Here is a 15,014-nt window from a genome sequence, read left to right as displayed (position 1 = left end):
TAGTCAGGGGACCGTTTTATGAGAACATCGGGGGACAGCAGACCACTATAGGCCAGGCTTGCTGTGCTCTCCACGGGGAGCAGGCGCTTTCGGTCCCGGCAGGCCACTGAACAGCCGAGTGATGCTGACTCCGGGAACATACAACCACTAAATACTTCAGGAGGAATTAAGGCAACAAAATCTACTACACCTCTATGTTTATGTTTGCATAAAAGCTTAAAAATGATCTTTCGTACCAAAACTTAATAAAAATCTATATAGTCAACCTTAAATAAAAGCTTTTAGCATTACATGTGGGTAAGAGAGCAACTGTTTTTAATGCGTCTCTCACGTAGAATAGCATATTCCAGAAAAAACAGAAATACAATACATAAAAATATATCAATACAAGTCTCAGGATATCAAATCCTCAGATAACATTTTCAGTGTTAACTGTAGCAAACTGATCAACGGTAGAAACGGGAATCAAACATAAAGAGTAATTCTACTTGGCAAAATCCAAAGAAATTTTTACCCACATTTGCAAGAAAAGAGAAAGAGAAGGAGAGGATTTATAAATGAGTAAGTGGAGGAAGGAATGGGTGGAGGCAGGAATTAAATTCTGTTATCTCCCATCGTCACATAAAACCGAAGGGCAAGAACCAGCCGATTCATGCTGCGCTAAATAAGGGAAGTATCACGTGCTAGTGTGGGGATCCAAGAGGCTCCTTCTATGAGGAGTTTTCAGCATCCACTGTTTATTCCATGATGCTGCAGCAGGACACAATGAAGGAGCTGGAATACCCACGTCCATGGTGCTTGCAATCCAGTTAGGAAGATGCCAAAGGAAAGCCTTTACTCTGAGCACGAATATCCCTTTTCCAAGTATGTACACGCAACACAAATATTTTAAACATCCCTGATGAACATGTAAGAATCCCACAAAGCACAGCGACTCATGATGGCACAACAGCTAAGACCATGGGTTACAGGTCCTGCCTGGCACGCGCGACCCAACTTCTTCACTTTTCTTCACGTGTGAAAGGGGACCAGGAAGCTACCTTACAGGGTTACTAGCATTAAACAACACTTAGAAAACCCTCAATGGGGCCTGTTACAATGTAACCTTGACTGGACGTAGCTGAAATAGCAAAGCGAGATCAATGGGAACTAGAGACCCAGCTGCAGAGCACTTAGGCCAAGAGGATGCCACCCAGGTGTCCCTCCCGAGGGCAGGGGCCGCCTGGAGATGCCACAGGGCCCTAGTCATAACGGAGAGGAGAACCGGGTGGAAGGGTGCCAAGAGAATGTTACGGTAAAGGTCCCTACCTTGAGTGCCCACAAAACCACGCTAGCAAAAGACAGGACACGGCAACTGCACTGAAGGCCACGCTGCCTCGGGCAGGAGGGTTTTGCATCTAAACACGGCTAGCAGTCCCCTCGCCAGTAATTCTGACTGGGTGTCCCGCTGGTAAAGTCTGGGGATTCAACCATACGGTCTCTGAGAGCGGGCCAGCTCCTCAGGCCCGATGCTCTGGTCTGGTGATTCTGCTGTAATTTCTCCCTTTTTCTTCAGGGGGAGAGGGGTGGTGTGTGATTTTTTCTCCATTAACTCACAAATGATTTTAAAGCATTACGCACCCAAACTAGAAAGCAGCTGTGATTACGGTGGGGTGCTCACACTAGTACCTCCCGATAAGTAGTAACAAAGGTTAACAGTATTGTGAATGAGAAAGACACCTACCAGCTCCACATCAGACGGCACGTTCAGTCCTAAAGGGGCAATGAAAGGCTCCTCGTTTTCCTCCAAATTTTCAGCCTCGTGTTTTTCTGTATAAAAAGAAGACGTAGAACTTCAGAACCATGACCTGCAGAGGAGGCACGTCCACCAGCTGTAAACCACTACGGGGCCGGGGGCGCGGGCATGACGGGCCCTTTCCGGTTCTGTCGCACACCACCCCTCCCAGAACACTTCCGGGCTCTGCTCGTTCCACCACGTGTGGGCAGAATCACTTTACCAAAGCCCCGAGGGGCTGGGGGTACAGACGCAGCGGCAGCGTGGACTCCCCGGCCGTGGGGAGGGTGCAGCGAGACAGGCACGTGAGCGTTTTCCACACAAGGCTCCGCGCTCGGCTCTCCTCCTTCCCAGCCCCTCTGATCTGCGAGGACCGCCCTTCAAACCGTCGCTGTGGGTCCCCCAGAGCGTCAGGCACAGGACACGGTGCTCAATTCCAAGACAACCGCTTTCACCACTGAACCGTAAAAACCCTGCACGTAACTGCCAAGACTTCTCCCCACAAGCAAACCACCTCTCTTTTCACAAATAATCAGATGTATTTCCAATTCTTCTTCTTCTTCTTTTTTTTAAAGGACGTATTTGTTACTTATTTATTTATTTATTTTTGGGGGCTGCATCGGGTCTTAGTTGCGGCACGCAGGATCTTTGTTGAGGCATGCGGGATCTTTCTTTGCGGCGAGCGGGCTTCTCTCTAGTTGCAGCGTGCAGGTTTTCTCTTCTCTAGTTGTGGCGTGCAGGCTCCAGGGCGCGTGGGCTCTGTAGCTGTGGCGCACGGGGTCCAGAGTGCGTGGGCTCTGTAGTTTGCAGCATGTGGGCTCTCTCGTTGTGGCACACAGGCTCAGTAGTTGTGGCACGGGGGCTTAGTTGCTCTGCGGCACGTGGGATCTTAGTTCCCCGACCAGGGATTGAACCCGCGCCCTGCATTGTAAGGCAATTCTTTACCACTGGACCACCAGGGAAGTCCCTCCATTTCTTCTTTAATGGTTCATTTAATAAACATTTATCTACTGTATATTAGACAAGGCACTACACACTATAGACTTCTGAATTCTAAGGTACCTATATACAATTCAATCACTCAGATGATCAATTTAAAAGAATACAGTGAAATGTACAAAAAATAGTAGAAACCTTGTAAAAGCTAACAGTTTTAAGGATTTCAACATCTACTCAAGTTTTTCTTTCAAAAAAGATGACATGAAATAAACATTAAATCTTCATCAAAACAAACGTTTCCATCATACATAATAGAGTCTCTTGACGAGATGAACAATTTCAAAAGTCTCCTATCAAACCTAATTCTCTGTGAAGCCAAAAGGGAATTTTAAACAGGCTTCACAGTACACAAAGACCTGGGGACTGTAGTCTGATGAGATACAGATTGATTGTAAGTTCCTATTAAGTGAGTATTTAATACTGTCCCACAAGCTCACGTAGCCTTACTCTCACCCAAGGACTAAAGACTTATTGTGGCCTGAAAGCTCCCTATAATCAACAATACGCCCGTTCAGCTCCAGTAACCAAATGACACACCGAACTGGTAGATATTAGAAAACACTGGTTTGCGACATGCCAAGTAACAGCTTAAAATCCCCAATTTCCTTTGGGAATGAAGCCAAAGGTGTCTGTATAAACGTACAACTTTTACCGTATCTCCCTAAAATGACAAAGTGATAGAAACTAAGGAAATAGCCTTTCCTTAGTGCTAAGTTGTTCTCAAAAATAAAGCCACTGGGGGCTTCCCTGGTGGCGCAGTGGTTGAGAATCTGCCTGCCAATGCAGGGGACACGGGTTCGAGCCCTGGTCTGGGAAGATCCCACATGCCGCGGAGCAACTGGGCCCGTGAGCCACAACTACTGAGCTTGCGCGTCTGGAGCCTGTGCTCCGCAACAAGAGAGGCCGCGATAGTGAGAGGCCCGTGCAGCGCGATGAAGAGTGGCCCCCGCTTGCCGCAACTAGAGAAAGCCCTCGCACAGAAACGAAGACCCAACACAGCCAAAAATAAATAAATAAATAATAAATAAATAAATAAAAATGTTAAAAAAAAAAAAAAGCCACTGGAATCAAAAGCGCTGTTTGCAACAGGTGGGCTACACAGCGTTGCGCTATTCTTATACATACCTCTCTTTACGGAAAAATGGCTTTAGCAGCACAAAATAAAAACCAACCACTGCAATACTAACTCAGATTCAGATAAATTTAAATAACTTTTTCTTGTTTAAAAACATGGATATGTAATAATGACGAAAAACTGAAAATCTAAAGGATGGAACTGGCATGAAAACAGTAAGCTGCAAAAAGGGAAGAGAGAAGTTAAATTACACAGAAATAAAGGTGCCATCAAATGCTTCTGTTTAATATCACAAGGTTTTAAAGTGCTAAAGACGCCCAGACAACGCAGTCATCCCTCAGTATCCGCAGGGGAAACCAAAATCTGTGGATGCTTAAGTCCCACAGTTGGCCCTCTCTGTACCTGCGGTTCCGCATCTGTGGATTCAACCAACAGTGCAGTACTGTTTTATTGAAAAAAAAAAAAATCTGAGAATGAGTAGACCTGCACAGTTCACACCTGTGCTGTTCAAGGGTCAACTGCATAGTAATTCTGGAAATCAAGGAATATTTAGACATGTTGGTGACTCAGGAAAACAAACAAAAATTTAAATTTTCAAATTTTAAGATAACGCAGCAGTAAAGTAAAATTTGGTTGTTAGTGGTATTGGGTACCAAATACCCAATATTTTGAATTCCATTTAAAAAGTGTGTGTGTGTATAGGTACACATACACATATGTAGGTGTTTGTGTGCATGTGTACATGTTATTTATAGATGTGGCATTTTATTTATATTAGTGTAAATTAAACATGAAGAGTCAAGCTGTAAGGTTTACATGTGCCCATTAATGGAATGGGCCCGTTCCATTAAAAAGTTAATCAGCATACAAAGCAAAGTTCTGCGGATGTGATTACAGAAAGAAACAACATTTTAAATACAGAGAACTTTACGTTAAAGAGAAAACACACTAAAACTTGGAAGAGAAACCAACTCACATGGAAGTTCTTAAAATTCAATAATCATAACAAAGCTCAACATCAGTTAGCCCAATAACTACACCAAGACAAGTGCCCATCATCTAGAACAGGGGCTGGCAACCTCTTTCTGTAAAATGCCAGACAGTAAATATCTCTGGCTCTTCGGGCCACGTGGTCTCTGTCTCATCTACTCAACTCTGCCATTGAAGTGCAAAAGCCGCACAGACAAAACATGAACAAATGAGCACAGCTGTTCCAATAAAACCTCACAGAAACGTGCCAGCTGGGCCTCGGTCATAGTTTGCTGATCCCTAATCTGAAATGTTAAGGAATGATTATTATACATGTTTCCAAAGATAGTCGATGGACCTTGCAAAAGACATCTGGGCTCTATAAATCTCAATTCTTCACTTGTGAAATGGTGACAGTATGCATTCCTTCCTTCTGATCAAACACTAGATATTTAAAGCAGACATAACGTATATGGTTCAGACACAACAACAAAACAGGTACTATTCAGAATCCCAAAGTGGATGAATTATTTTGGATAAAGGAATGAGTGTATACTTCTTAAACCTGCAAGAACATGTCTACCGCACCCTAACTTCTGAGGTATGGTCAGATCCAAAAGTCAACGGAAAAAGGTGTTTAATACCTTAACCACGCTTTAACTCAACATGGTTAAAATTACGCCTGGAAAAGCTCGTTAGAAGCTCACAGGACAGAGCTGTGTCCATCAAGCAATGAGCAGAGGGAAAGGAAGGGCGACAAGGTGAGTGTCTGTACTGCTCTCCCAGGATCACGCCCCCGCCAAGGGGTCGGGAGAGCCCCAGTGCAGCTGCACCGCGCAGGGCAGACAGCAGCTTAACATTAAACTGCTATAATTACTTCATACTTGTCAGGAGGTTTGTTACTTAAGGAGAAAACAATCGAGTCCCGCATCACAGGTTCAGTTAGCTCTAAAGTTAAATCCCTCTATGATGAGATTCCTGTTCATTGTTCTGAACATTTGGATAGGTTTCTGAAGTTCTCCTTCTCTTTAAACAGAATACCACGAATAGAGTGACCCATCCTTAATGTATCCACCCTTAATAATTATCATTACTGATAACTCATGACTGATCAGAACGCAGGGCTGTAATAAAGGTGCTCTCAGGTCTTACCAAAGTGACTATGGACATTTGTTCCTGAACTGCATGGGTCTGGATTTTTTAGTAGCACTATTTTTTTTTTTTTAAGACACCAATTGTACTTGAACATTTGTTACTTTTTTTTTTAAATTAATTAATTTATTTTTGACTGTGATGCGTCTTTGTTTCTGTGCGAGGGCTTTCTCTAGTTGTGGCATGTGGGGGCCACTCTTCATCGCGGTGCGAGGGCCTCTCACTATCGCGGCGCGCGGGCCTCTCACTATCGCGGCCTCTCTTGTTGCGGAGCACAGGCTCCAGACGCGCAGGCTCAGTAGTTGTGGCTCACGGGCCTAGTTGCTCCGCGGCATGTGGGATCTTCCCAGACCAGGGCTTGAACCCGTGTCCCCTGCATTAGCAGGCAGATTCTCAACCACTGCGCCACCAGGGAAGCCCCCTTTTTTTTTTTTTTTTTTTTTAAATTAATAGCTATTCTATTTATTTATTTATTTATTTATTTATTTTTAGCTGTGTTGGGTCTTCGTTTCGTGCGAGGGCTTTCTCTAGTTGCGGCAAGCGGGGACCACTCTTCATCGTGGTGCGGGGGCCACTCTTCATCGCGGTGCGCGGGCCTCTCACTATCGCGGCCCCTCCCGTTGCGGGGCACAGGCTCCAGACGCGCAGGCTCAGCAGTTGTGGCTCACGGGCCCAGTTGCTCCGCGGCATGTGGGATCTTCCCAGACCAGGGCTCGAACCCGTGTCCCCTGCATTAGCAGGCAGATTCTCAACCACTGCGCCACCAGGGAAGCCCCCTATTTTTTTTTTTTTTAAATAAATATTCCGAGTTAATCCAGAAAGGCATAAATTTAAGATCATTAATTCTATGTAAACATTATTTTAAAACACCATGGTAAGTCTATGTCCTAGGGCCTACTGAGCCTAACCAGGACATACTGTGCTGTTTTCTGTTTGGTAATAACTGACTCCACAGGTGTCCTTCCGCTGGACATCTGCCATTATTTCAGTCGTGGAGGGGATATGAAGAAGCAGGTTAGCAGGAGGGTGGTTAATGCCTGTCCTTTCAATGCCCCAAGAACAAGTCACTGCGGATTTCAACACATATATTGTCTATCAAGAAACAAAGAATCCAGGGTGAGTAACTTCCTATTCCCTGAATCCAAAAGAAATGAAGGAAAGGCACCCAGATCCCAGACAGATAACTAAAGTCTGAATTCACTCTCCATCTCCATTAACAATTCATTTTCTGGTCTTTAGCTTTGTTTTACCCTAATACCAGTAATGTTCCCTGTCTGTCCCAGTGATGCTGTAATCGCTTAGTGCCCGTGTCGTGTTTGGGAGACTCTACGGCTACACGTAGTACCTGCCCAACGCCATCACCCTGGGCAGCCCCCCACCTCTCTGTTTAGAAGGCTCCTCTTCCTCTGTTGGCTCGGACGGGTCATAGTAATCACTGCCGTAAGTGAATCCCACTGCATTATAGCTCCCATCCTCCGCTAGCGCTTCACTCAACCGCTTGTATTCTTCCTCTTGAATAAAAATAAGAATGATGTTAACAAAAATAGAAATTTACTGAGAAAAATTTTATATATTTCTAAAGTTGTAGCTATCAGTAAAGCATACAGCACACTTTCTCCAACCTCTTTTTGAGGCAAAAACGTTTCTAAAAATTCACACTTCATATCTATCAATATGTACTTTTGCCAGTACATGTTTACCACAGACAGCAGAATACATGTCTTTTGTGGAAAATTTCTTCCTGCTGAGAAATTTGGGGATTAAGAACTGTATTAAAGATTGTTAAGGCAAAGACAAGAACATCAATTTTAATTTATACGATACTGTTAAAGAAGAACAGTTAAAGAGTTTGGTTTTTGTTTTTTCAAATCCCAGTCTGCCCTCAAAAGCTGGGAAAATTCTTTGTGGCTCTACATATAAACTATCCTGAGGTCCTCTCAGAACGCAAAGACTCCTGTTTTTCCAATCCACTGGGTACTGTCAAGATAATATCAGAAAGAGTGAGTATAAAAAAATGAATGGGAGTAAATTTTTAAATACTTAAAAAATTTTAAAGAGTTTGTTGCTTAAATAAGTTTTTCTTGAGCAGTACCTTGCCTTGCCTCTTCCTCAAGCAAGTCCGTATGCAAGGCTAAATACCTCTCTTCATCACACAGGGCCTCTATTCGTGCCTCCTCTTCAGAGAGCTGGTAATCTCTGTTCCACGTGGAATACTCAGCATCGCACTCAGAAAGGTCATGCAGGTGACCGCGCCCATCATATCTGTAATATGAACATGCTGGTCAACGGAAGGAAATTAACGTCTGGGTTGGTTTGCGTGGGACGTTTTATACATATACTTACCGATTAAGATAAAGAAATAAAAATAGGAAAACAAACATACAAACTCTTCTCAGATTTATATTTAATTTGGCTAGTCATAGCTCACCTGCTTTTAAGCTCAAGTTATCTTAACAAAGTCTAAACTCCTTTCTACAATATGATAAAATTTATAATTAAAGGTAAACAATCCTTTAATAGCTTAAAATGGTATCCACTTCAGTGGCAGTTCTTACCGTGTATGGTTTGGTTAACCATTCAATGCCATGTGCAAAAAAAAAAAATAAAAAATAAAAAAAAATTTTTTTCTGAGAAGTCAAGTATCATCGCTTACATTCACACACACCGAGTACATAAATACCTATCCGCAAGGACCAAACGGTCGCAATTTCCTCGCTGCCTTCCGCTAGTCCCGAACGCTCAGCAGAGATCTTCACCAAAGAAACTTGCGTCCATTGGAGGTAAAATCTTGGCTAGGCTCGCCCCCTAGCCACTTGGCTGAGGAAATAAGTGCTGGGTTATGTGATAGAGAGACACACATACATAGGAACAGCGACATATACGTGCAGTTTAAGGAGGTTCACTAGAAACAGAGCAAAACTATTAGAAGATGCAGTATAATTATCTTCTTCCAGACTTTATGCCCCCAAGATATAACATACACGAAGACACATCCATGTGTACTTGCATGGACCAATAGATACTTCAGCCAAATTAAGAATAAGAAGAGCACTTTCTGCCATGCTTTTAACACAGAAGACTCCATGAAGATGCTGTCACTGTGCACCTCTCAGATAACGAGTGAATTAGTAAATTTCACTTAAAACACTCAGATTTAGGGTTGCAAAAACAAACGGAGAGAGACCAACAAAAGTCTGCTTAATTTTTTAATGCTGACTTTTGTAATGAGGACCAGAAAATACTACAGGTAAAAAAAGACATTTACAAGAAAAAAAGGCCAAAAATTTCAGGGTAGCCAAGTTATTGCATTTTATTAAATTTCAAAATTATGTTTACTATGCTGTAAACCTCCTTAACTTACAAATGTAGATCATTATTTTAAAATATTACACATGTACATGTGCAGTGTTTGCTCCCCACTGGTTTTGGAAGACCTAACTCACATCATATACAGAATGATATGGAAAACTGTATAAAAAGCTCAGATTTCCTCGCTTACCAAACTTTAATAATAAACACCGCAAGTAACACTTTGGAAGAGGAAGCTGCCTGACAGCTCAGGCAGCATGATTCAATAGGAACCACGGTTTAAAGGCACAGCATGCTTGAGCAGAGCATGGGGGCCCTCAGGTCCAGACCTGAGCTGGCCAATCTCCGTCCATGAGTCCTTCTTGTCTAGATCTAACTCCAAATGGAAACGTCGGGGATGGAAAAAGGCGTCTGGTCATTAATGTGTCCATTCTGGCCAGCTCAGGGGCTATCCCTACAGTCATGGTCCAGGGCTCTGCAGAATCCAGTTTTAATTGTCTCAAACGATGGGCTTCCTTCACTCCGAGACTATTCCACAGTCTAACGGTTGGTCACGGTTACTTTTCAGTCCGGGCCCCAGAAGCAGAGTTGCCAAATTGGCAAAAACCAAACCGACTAACAAAAATCCCAAGGAGGAGAAGGAAAGAGGGACTGAAAACATGGGAGGGGAAGAGAGCAAACAACCTACATCACGTAAGGCCATCCTTTTCAAATCAAACATCTTTAGAAATCCAATCCCGGGACCCCTCTGCCCAAAGTGACTAAACACCCTCCAGGGTGATTACCTAAAGCACCTTTGATTTGAAAAGAACACATCTGTATCCTAGCTCCACCCTTCAGTTTTAAGAGACAGTGAAACCAGCCCTAAGAACGCTACCTCTAAGAGCAAGACCAGTGTCTGCACGAAGTCAACTGGCCTCCAACTGATTGGCAACTTCACCCTCGGCCTGAATCTGTCAAACTCATGGGATTAACACAGGATGGGGGAGGAGTCGGGGGGAGTCAAATGTCAAGCCGGCAAAATACGCGCGCTCCACAGAGAGCGCTGGGAGTACGACAGGTTCAAAGCCGACTCATGGGACCCAAGAGGTATCTAATTGCGGCATCAAGCCTGAGGCGTTTCGGGCTGCCCTCCCACCCACACCGAGCTATGGGAGCGCGGAGGGCCCCAGAGCGCCGGTCAGGAGAGGCCCAGGGCCCGGGCAACTTGCACTGCCCGGAGTGGCAACTGCAACCCAGCGACAAGAGTGAGAGGTCGCGAGGGGCTGCGGGGGCAGAGACGATCCCCCCGGCGACACGCAGCTCCAGCCAGGGCCTTAGGGCCGGTTTCACCGTCCCCCTCCCCCCCGAAAACCAGGGGGATGTGGGGACCGGGGAGTGGGTGCCCTCCCGGATCCCTGATGGCTCCAGAAAACCCCTTTCCAGTCCTGGCCATCAAGTCAACATCAGACGAAATCAAGCGGGCGAGGGAAGGGAAGGAGCGGCGGGTGGGGGGAGGAACCGACCTGTCGATGAGGATCTTGTGGTCCCCCATCCAGGGGATGAGGTGCTGTCCCTGCTCCTGGGCCGAGGCCCGCTCGTCGTCTCGGAACAGCTTGCAGGCATAGCCGAAGACCAGCAGCTCCACTCGGTTCCCCCCGCCGCCGGCACCGCCCGGCCCGGCCTCCTCCTTCGCGCCGCTTTTCCTCTCGGTTTTGGCGCGGCCTCCGGTCGCGCCGTACATGACAGCGTCCCCGGCGTCCAGGCTGGTTCTCTGCTGCGCCGCGACGATGTCCCCGATGTCTCCGCCCGGCCTGCCCCCCAGTCAGACGCGCCGCATCCCGGCCCCAACCTCTACACCGCCGCCATAGCGGGCAACAAAATGGAGGAGGCGCAACTTCCGGCGAGGGGCGGCCCTACTTCCGGCGAGCAGGCTCTGCAGATTCGCTACGCCCGGGGCAGTTTGAGCCGCTAGAAAAGATTTGGCTTTAGCCTTTCGCATTCGGAGGCCCCGCCACGTTAGGGGCTGCAGTTATCAGAGGAGAGCGTGTTTTTCGTGTTGATTTTTCTCCGGCGGCCGTCCAGGGCAGTGGCGAAAGCGCAGCTTTGGATCGCGCGCTGCCCGCACCCCGGCCCTTCCCGGCTCTGGGCGGAAGGAGGGCGGGTGCTTCGTGGGCCGAGTGCGCGGCTCGGTGGGGGCGGATGTTCTTTTCCTGGGCGAGGTTTCCTGTTGGCTGTCGCCTGGGCCGGGGGGGCCGTGGGGTCGGGTGCTCTGGGGCCGGGGGGGCCGTGGGGTCGGGTGCTCTGGAGCGGGGGGGCCGTGGGGTCGGGTGTTCTGGGGCCGGGGGGCCGTGGGGTCGGGTGCTCTGGGGCCGGGGGGCCGTGGGGTCGGGTGCTCTGGAGCGGGGGGGCCGTGGGGTCGGGTGTTCTGGGGCCGGGGGGCCGTGGGGTCGGGTGCTCTGGGGCCAGGGGGCCGTGGGGTCGGGTGTTCTGGGGCCGGGGGGCCGTGGGGTCGGGTGCTCTGGGGTCGGGGGGCCGTGGGGTCGGGTGCTCTGGGGCCGGGGGGCCGTGGGGTCGGGTGTTCTGGGGCTGGGGCTCTGAGGCCCGGGGAGTGGCTGACAAGGCTGTGCCCTGGTTTGTTTTCGGTCCTGGAGGTCACGACCCTCGTCTCGCGTACCACGGAAGGTTTCCTTAGCGGGTGTCAAAGAGCTTAGTAAACCGGGAAGCCCCTCGCGGTGACGGACTTGGGGGTCCTGGGACCCATGTGGGAGAAAAGTGGTTGGGGGCGCTGGTGGCGACCCCTTTTGCGGAGACCTGTCACTTGGATGCGGGGTGACTTTGTTTTGTTTTGTTTTGTTTCTTATTCTATTTATTTAGTTTATTGGTACAACCCCTTTTTAAAACCGTCGCTATCTAGTGAAGGTCAACATACTTACCAATACCCAGCAGTTGCATTTGTCTTACCTGATACCCCAAGACATGCAGGAGACCTGGACTCAAGTGTTTATAGCAACTTTTTGTTTCTTTTTATAACATCTTTATTGGAGTATAATTGCTTTACAATGGTGTGTTAGTTTCTGCTATATAACAAAGTGAATCATCTACAGTATACATATATCCCCATATCCCCTCCCTCTTGCGTCTCCCTCCCTCCCTCCCTCCCTATCCCACCCCTCCACGTGGTCACAAATCACCCAGCTAATCTCCCTGTGCTGTGCGGCTGCTTCCCACTAGTATAGCATCATTATTGAATGACCCCAAACTGGAAACAGCCCAAGTGTCCATCAACAACAGAATGCTTAAATAAATTGTAGTATAGTTATATACACAATGGAATATACAATGAAACTGAATGAGCTGCAGTTACAAGCAAGAGCCTGGATGAATCAGAAACAATTTTGAGCAAAGGAAGCAAGACAGAAAAGTACAAATAGTACTTTTGTGATTCCAATCCTAAAATTCAAACAGGCAAAACTAAGCTATAGTGTTTAGGTGGTAAAAGATTAAAGCAAAGGGGACTTCCCTGGTGGCGCAGTGGTTAAGAATCCGCCTGCCTAGTGCAGGGGGCAGCGGTTCGAGCCCTGGTCAGGGAAGATCCCACATGCCGTGGAGCAAGTAAGTCCGTGCATCACAACCACTGAGCCTGCGCTCTAGAGCCCGCGAGCCACAACTACTGAGCCTGCGAACCACAACTACTGAAGCCCGCATGCCTAGAGCCCATGCTCTGCAACAAGAGAAGCCACCGCAATGAGAAGCCCACGCACTGCAACGAAGGGTAGCCCTCGCTTGCCGCAACTAGAGAAAGCCCACATGCAGCAATGAAGACCCAACACAGCCAAAAAATAAAATTTAAAAATAAATAAATAAATAAAATTGAAGTTGCTTTTAAAAAGAAAAAAAGATTAAAGCAAAGTAAAGCAATGTTAAAAGAGATGATGATGTGAGGGAGGTGGGGGAAGCAGAGGGTTATGATCAGGAAAGGCTGATGGGATGCTGCAAACATTTGTTGAGCTGGGTGATAGTTACAAGGGTGTTCACAACTCTGTTGAGTGCATTTTTTTAATATAATTTTATTTATTTATTATTTATTTTTGGCTGCATTGGGTCTTTGTTGCTGTGTGCAGGCTTTCTCTAGTTACGGCAACCAGAGGCTACTCTTCGTTGCAGTGCGTGGGCTTCTCATTGCGGTGGCTTCTCTTGTTGTGGAACATGGGCTCTAGGCATGCGGGCTTCAGTAGTTGTGGCTTGCAGGCTCACTAGTTGTGGCTCGCGGGCTCTAGAGCGCAGGCACAGTAGTTGTGGCACACGGTCTTAGTTGCTCCGCGGCATGTGGGATCTTCCCTGACCAGGGCTCGAACCGGTGTCCCCTGCATTGGCAGGCGGATTCTTAACCACTGCGCCACCAGGGAAGTCCTGTCAAGTGCATTTTTGTTTAATGTTTTTAAAAAAGAATAAAGGGCATCTCGGGTGTAAGCTGTTACTATTTTTTGATATTTTTATTTCAGCCACACACACACAGGGTCATAAGATGTAGTTCTTATTGTGGACCACAGTAAAAAAGTTTGCTTATATTATCTGGAAGATTCCTTCCTATTCTGTAATTTGAAATGGCCGATAGCTTCCACTAACATTCTTCCCACACAGGAATGCCTGCTTTTTAACACAACCGGAATCTTAAAGTGTGGGTGGGTTTTGGGCAGTCCTGATAGGTAGGATGGCCAGCCCCGTCCATTGCTGTGGACGTTAGCTCAGTCCAGCCAAACTGGAGCTCTTTGATCTCCAGTTACTTCATCCGTCCAATGAGGCTAAGAACCTAGCCAGGTCCCCGCCATGAATGCTAACTGGCCACGTGAATGGTAACTAGTCACAGCCTAGTTGGGTGAGGCCATAGAGGAAACGCCTCTCCTAAGATCACCCCATGCTGGCAGGCAGAGGCTGTGAAGGGGTGATACGTTTTTGGAAGTAAATAGTCATAGAAAATGGGTCTATATGGTCTAGATTTCTAGGTCCATCTTCGTGCAATTTTGTCCTTTTCAACCAAATGGGATTTAGTTTTTATACATTTGCAAGAGTTTCTGTGAATAATGCAGTAAATCAGGAATATAAGTCCTATGTCAGGCCATGGGTCCCAGCTTGCGTTCAGGTTTATGAAAAAGCATATCAGTCAACCCATCTCACCTGAGCACTTACCGTGTGTCAGGCACTTGAGTGCACCTCACAGGACTGTGAACTCCTGGGTGATAGGAAACATGTATTTGTATCCCCAGTTGGACAAAAATTAAGGACAATGCCTTGTCTATCGTTTGGAAATTTCATTCAGTGGCTAATAGATAACATCGCGGCCCCTAGGTGAGATGCATTGTCTCCTTGAATAAAGATTCTTTGCTAACAAAGAAGGGAAGAATGGGTATTGGGTGGGCAAATTAGCAATATCTGTTACATTTTACATTATCCCTACTCATAAAAGGCAGGGGGAAGACATGTAAACACATAAATACTGTAAAGAGGCATACAATTTCTATGAATCTGAACATGCTTAATTTAAAAATAATAGCTTAGGGGCTTCCCTGGTGGCGCAGTGGTTAAGAACCCTCCTGCCAATGCAGGGGACACGGGTTCGAGCCCTGGTCTGGGAAGATCCCACATGCTGCGGCGCAATTAAGCCCGTGCGCCACAACTACTGAGCCTGCGCTCTAGAGCCCACAAGCCACAACTACTGAAGCCCGCGCACCTAGAGCCCGTGCTCCACAGCAAGAG

The 15,014-nt window shown here is 46.8% G+C and overlaps 1 protein-coding gene across 6 annotated transcripts in view; it reads right to left on the bottom strand.

Annotated features, from left to right (window-relative positions):
- SFSWAP (splicing factor SWAP) overlaps positions 1-11,384 on the bottom strand; it is an 89,533-nt gene extending 78,149 nt beyond the window's left edge. For 2 of the 6 annotated variants that reach the window (XM_082353221.1, XM_082353223.1), the window contains exons 1-4: positions 10,784-11,383; positions 8,062-8,231; positions 7,349-7,480; positions 1,724-1,809 (exon numbers count right to left, since the gene is read on the bottom strand). In XM_082353221.1, coding sequence (XP_082209347.1) covers positions 1,724-1,809; positions 7,349-7,480; positions 8,062-8,231; positions 10,784-11,001 — 606 coding nt within the window. In that variant the 5' untranslated portion in view covers positions 11,002-11,383. Of the gene's footprint in view, positions 1-1,723; positions 1,810-7,348; positions 7,481-8,061; positions 8,236-10,783 lie in introns of those variants that run through there. The other 4 variants (XM_082353220.1, XM_082353225.1, XM_082353222.1 and 1 more) reach the window with 4 other exon arrangements.
- Between the last annotated feature and the right edge of the window lie 3,630 nt (positions 11,385-15,014).

This window comes from Balaenoptera borealis, assembly GCF_965194805.1.
Source record: "Balaenoptera borealis genome assembly, chromosome: 14".
Taxonomy (NCBI): domain Eukaryota; kingdom Metazoa; phylum Chordata; class Mammalia; order Artiodactyla; family Balaenopteridae; genus Balaenoptera; species Balaenoptera borealis.
The sequence above is the reverse complement of the archived record's forward strand: the minus strand, read 5'-3'. Positions and strand labels throughout refer to the sequence as shown.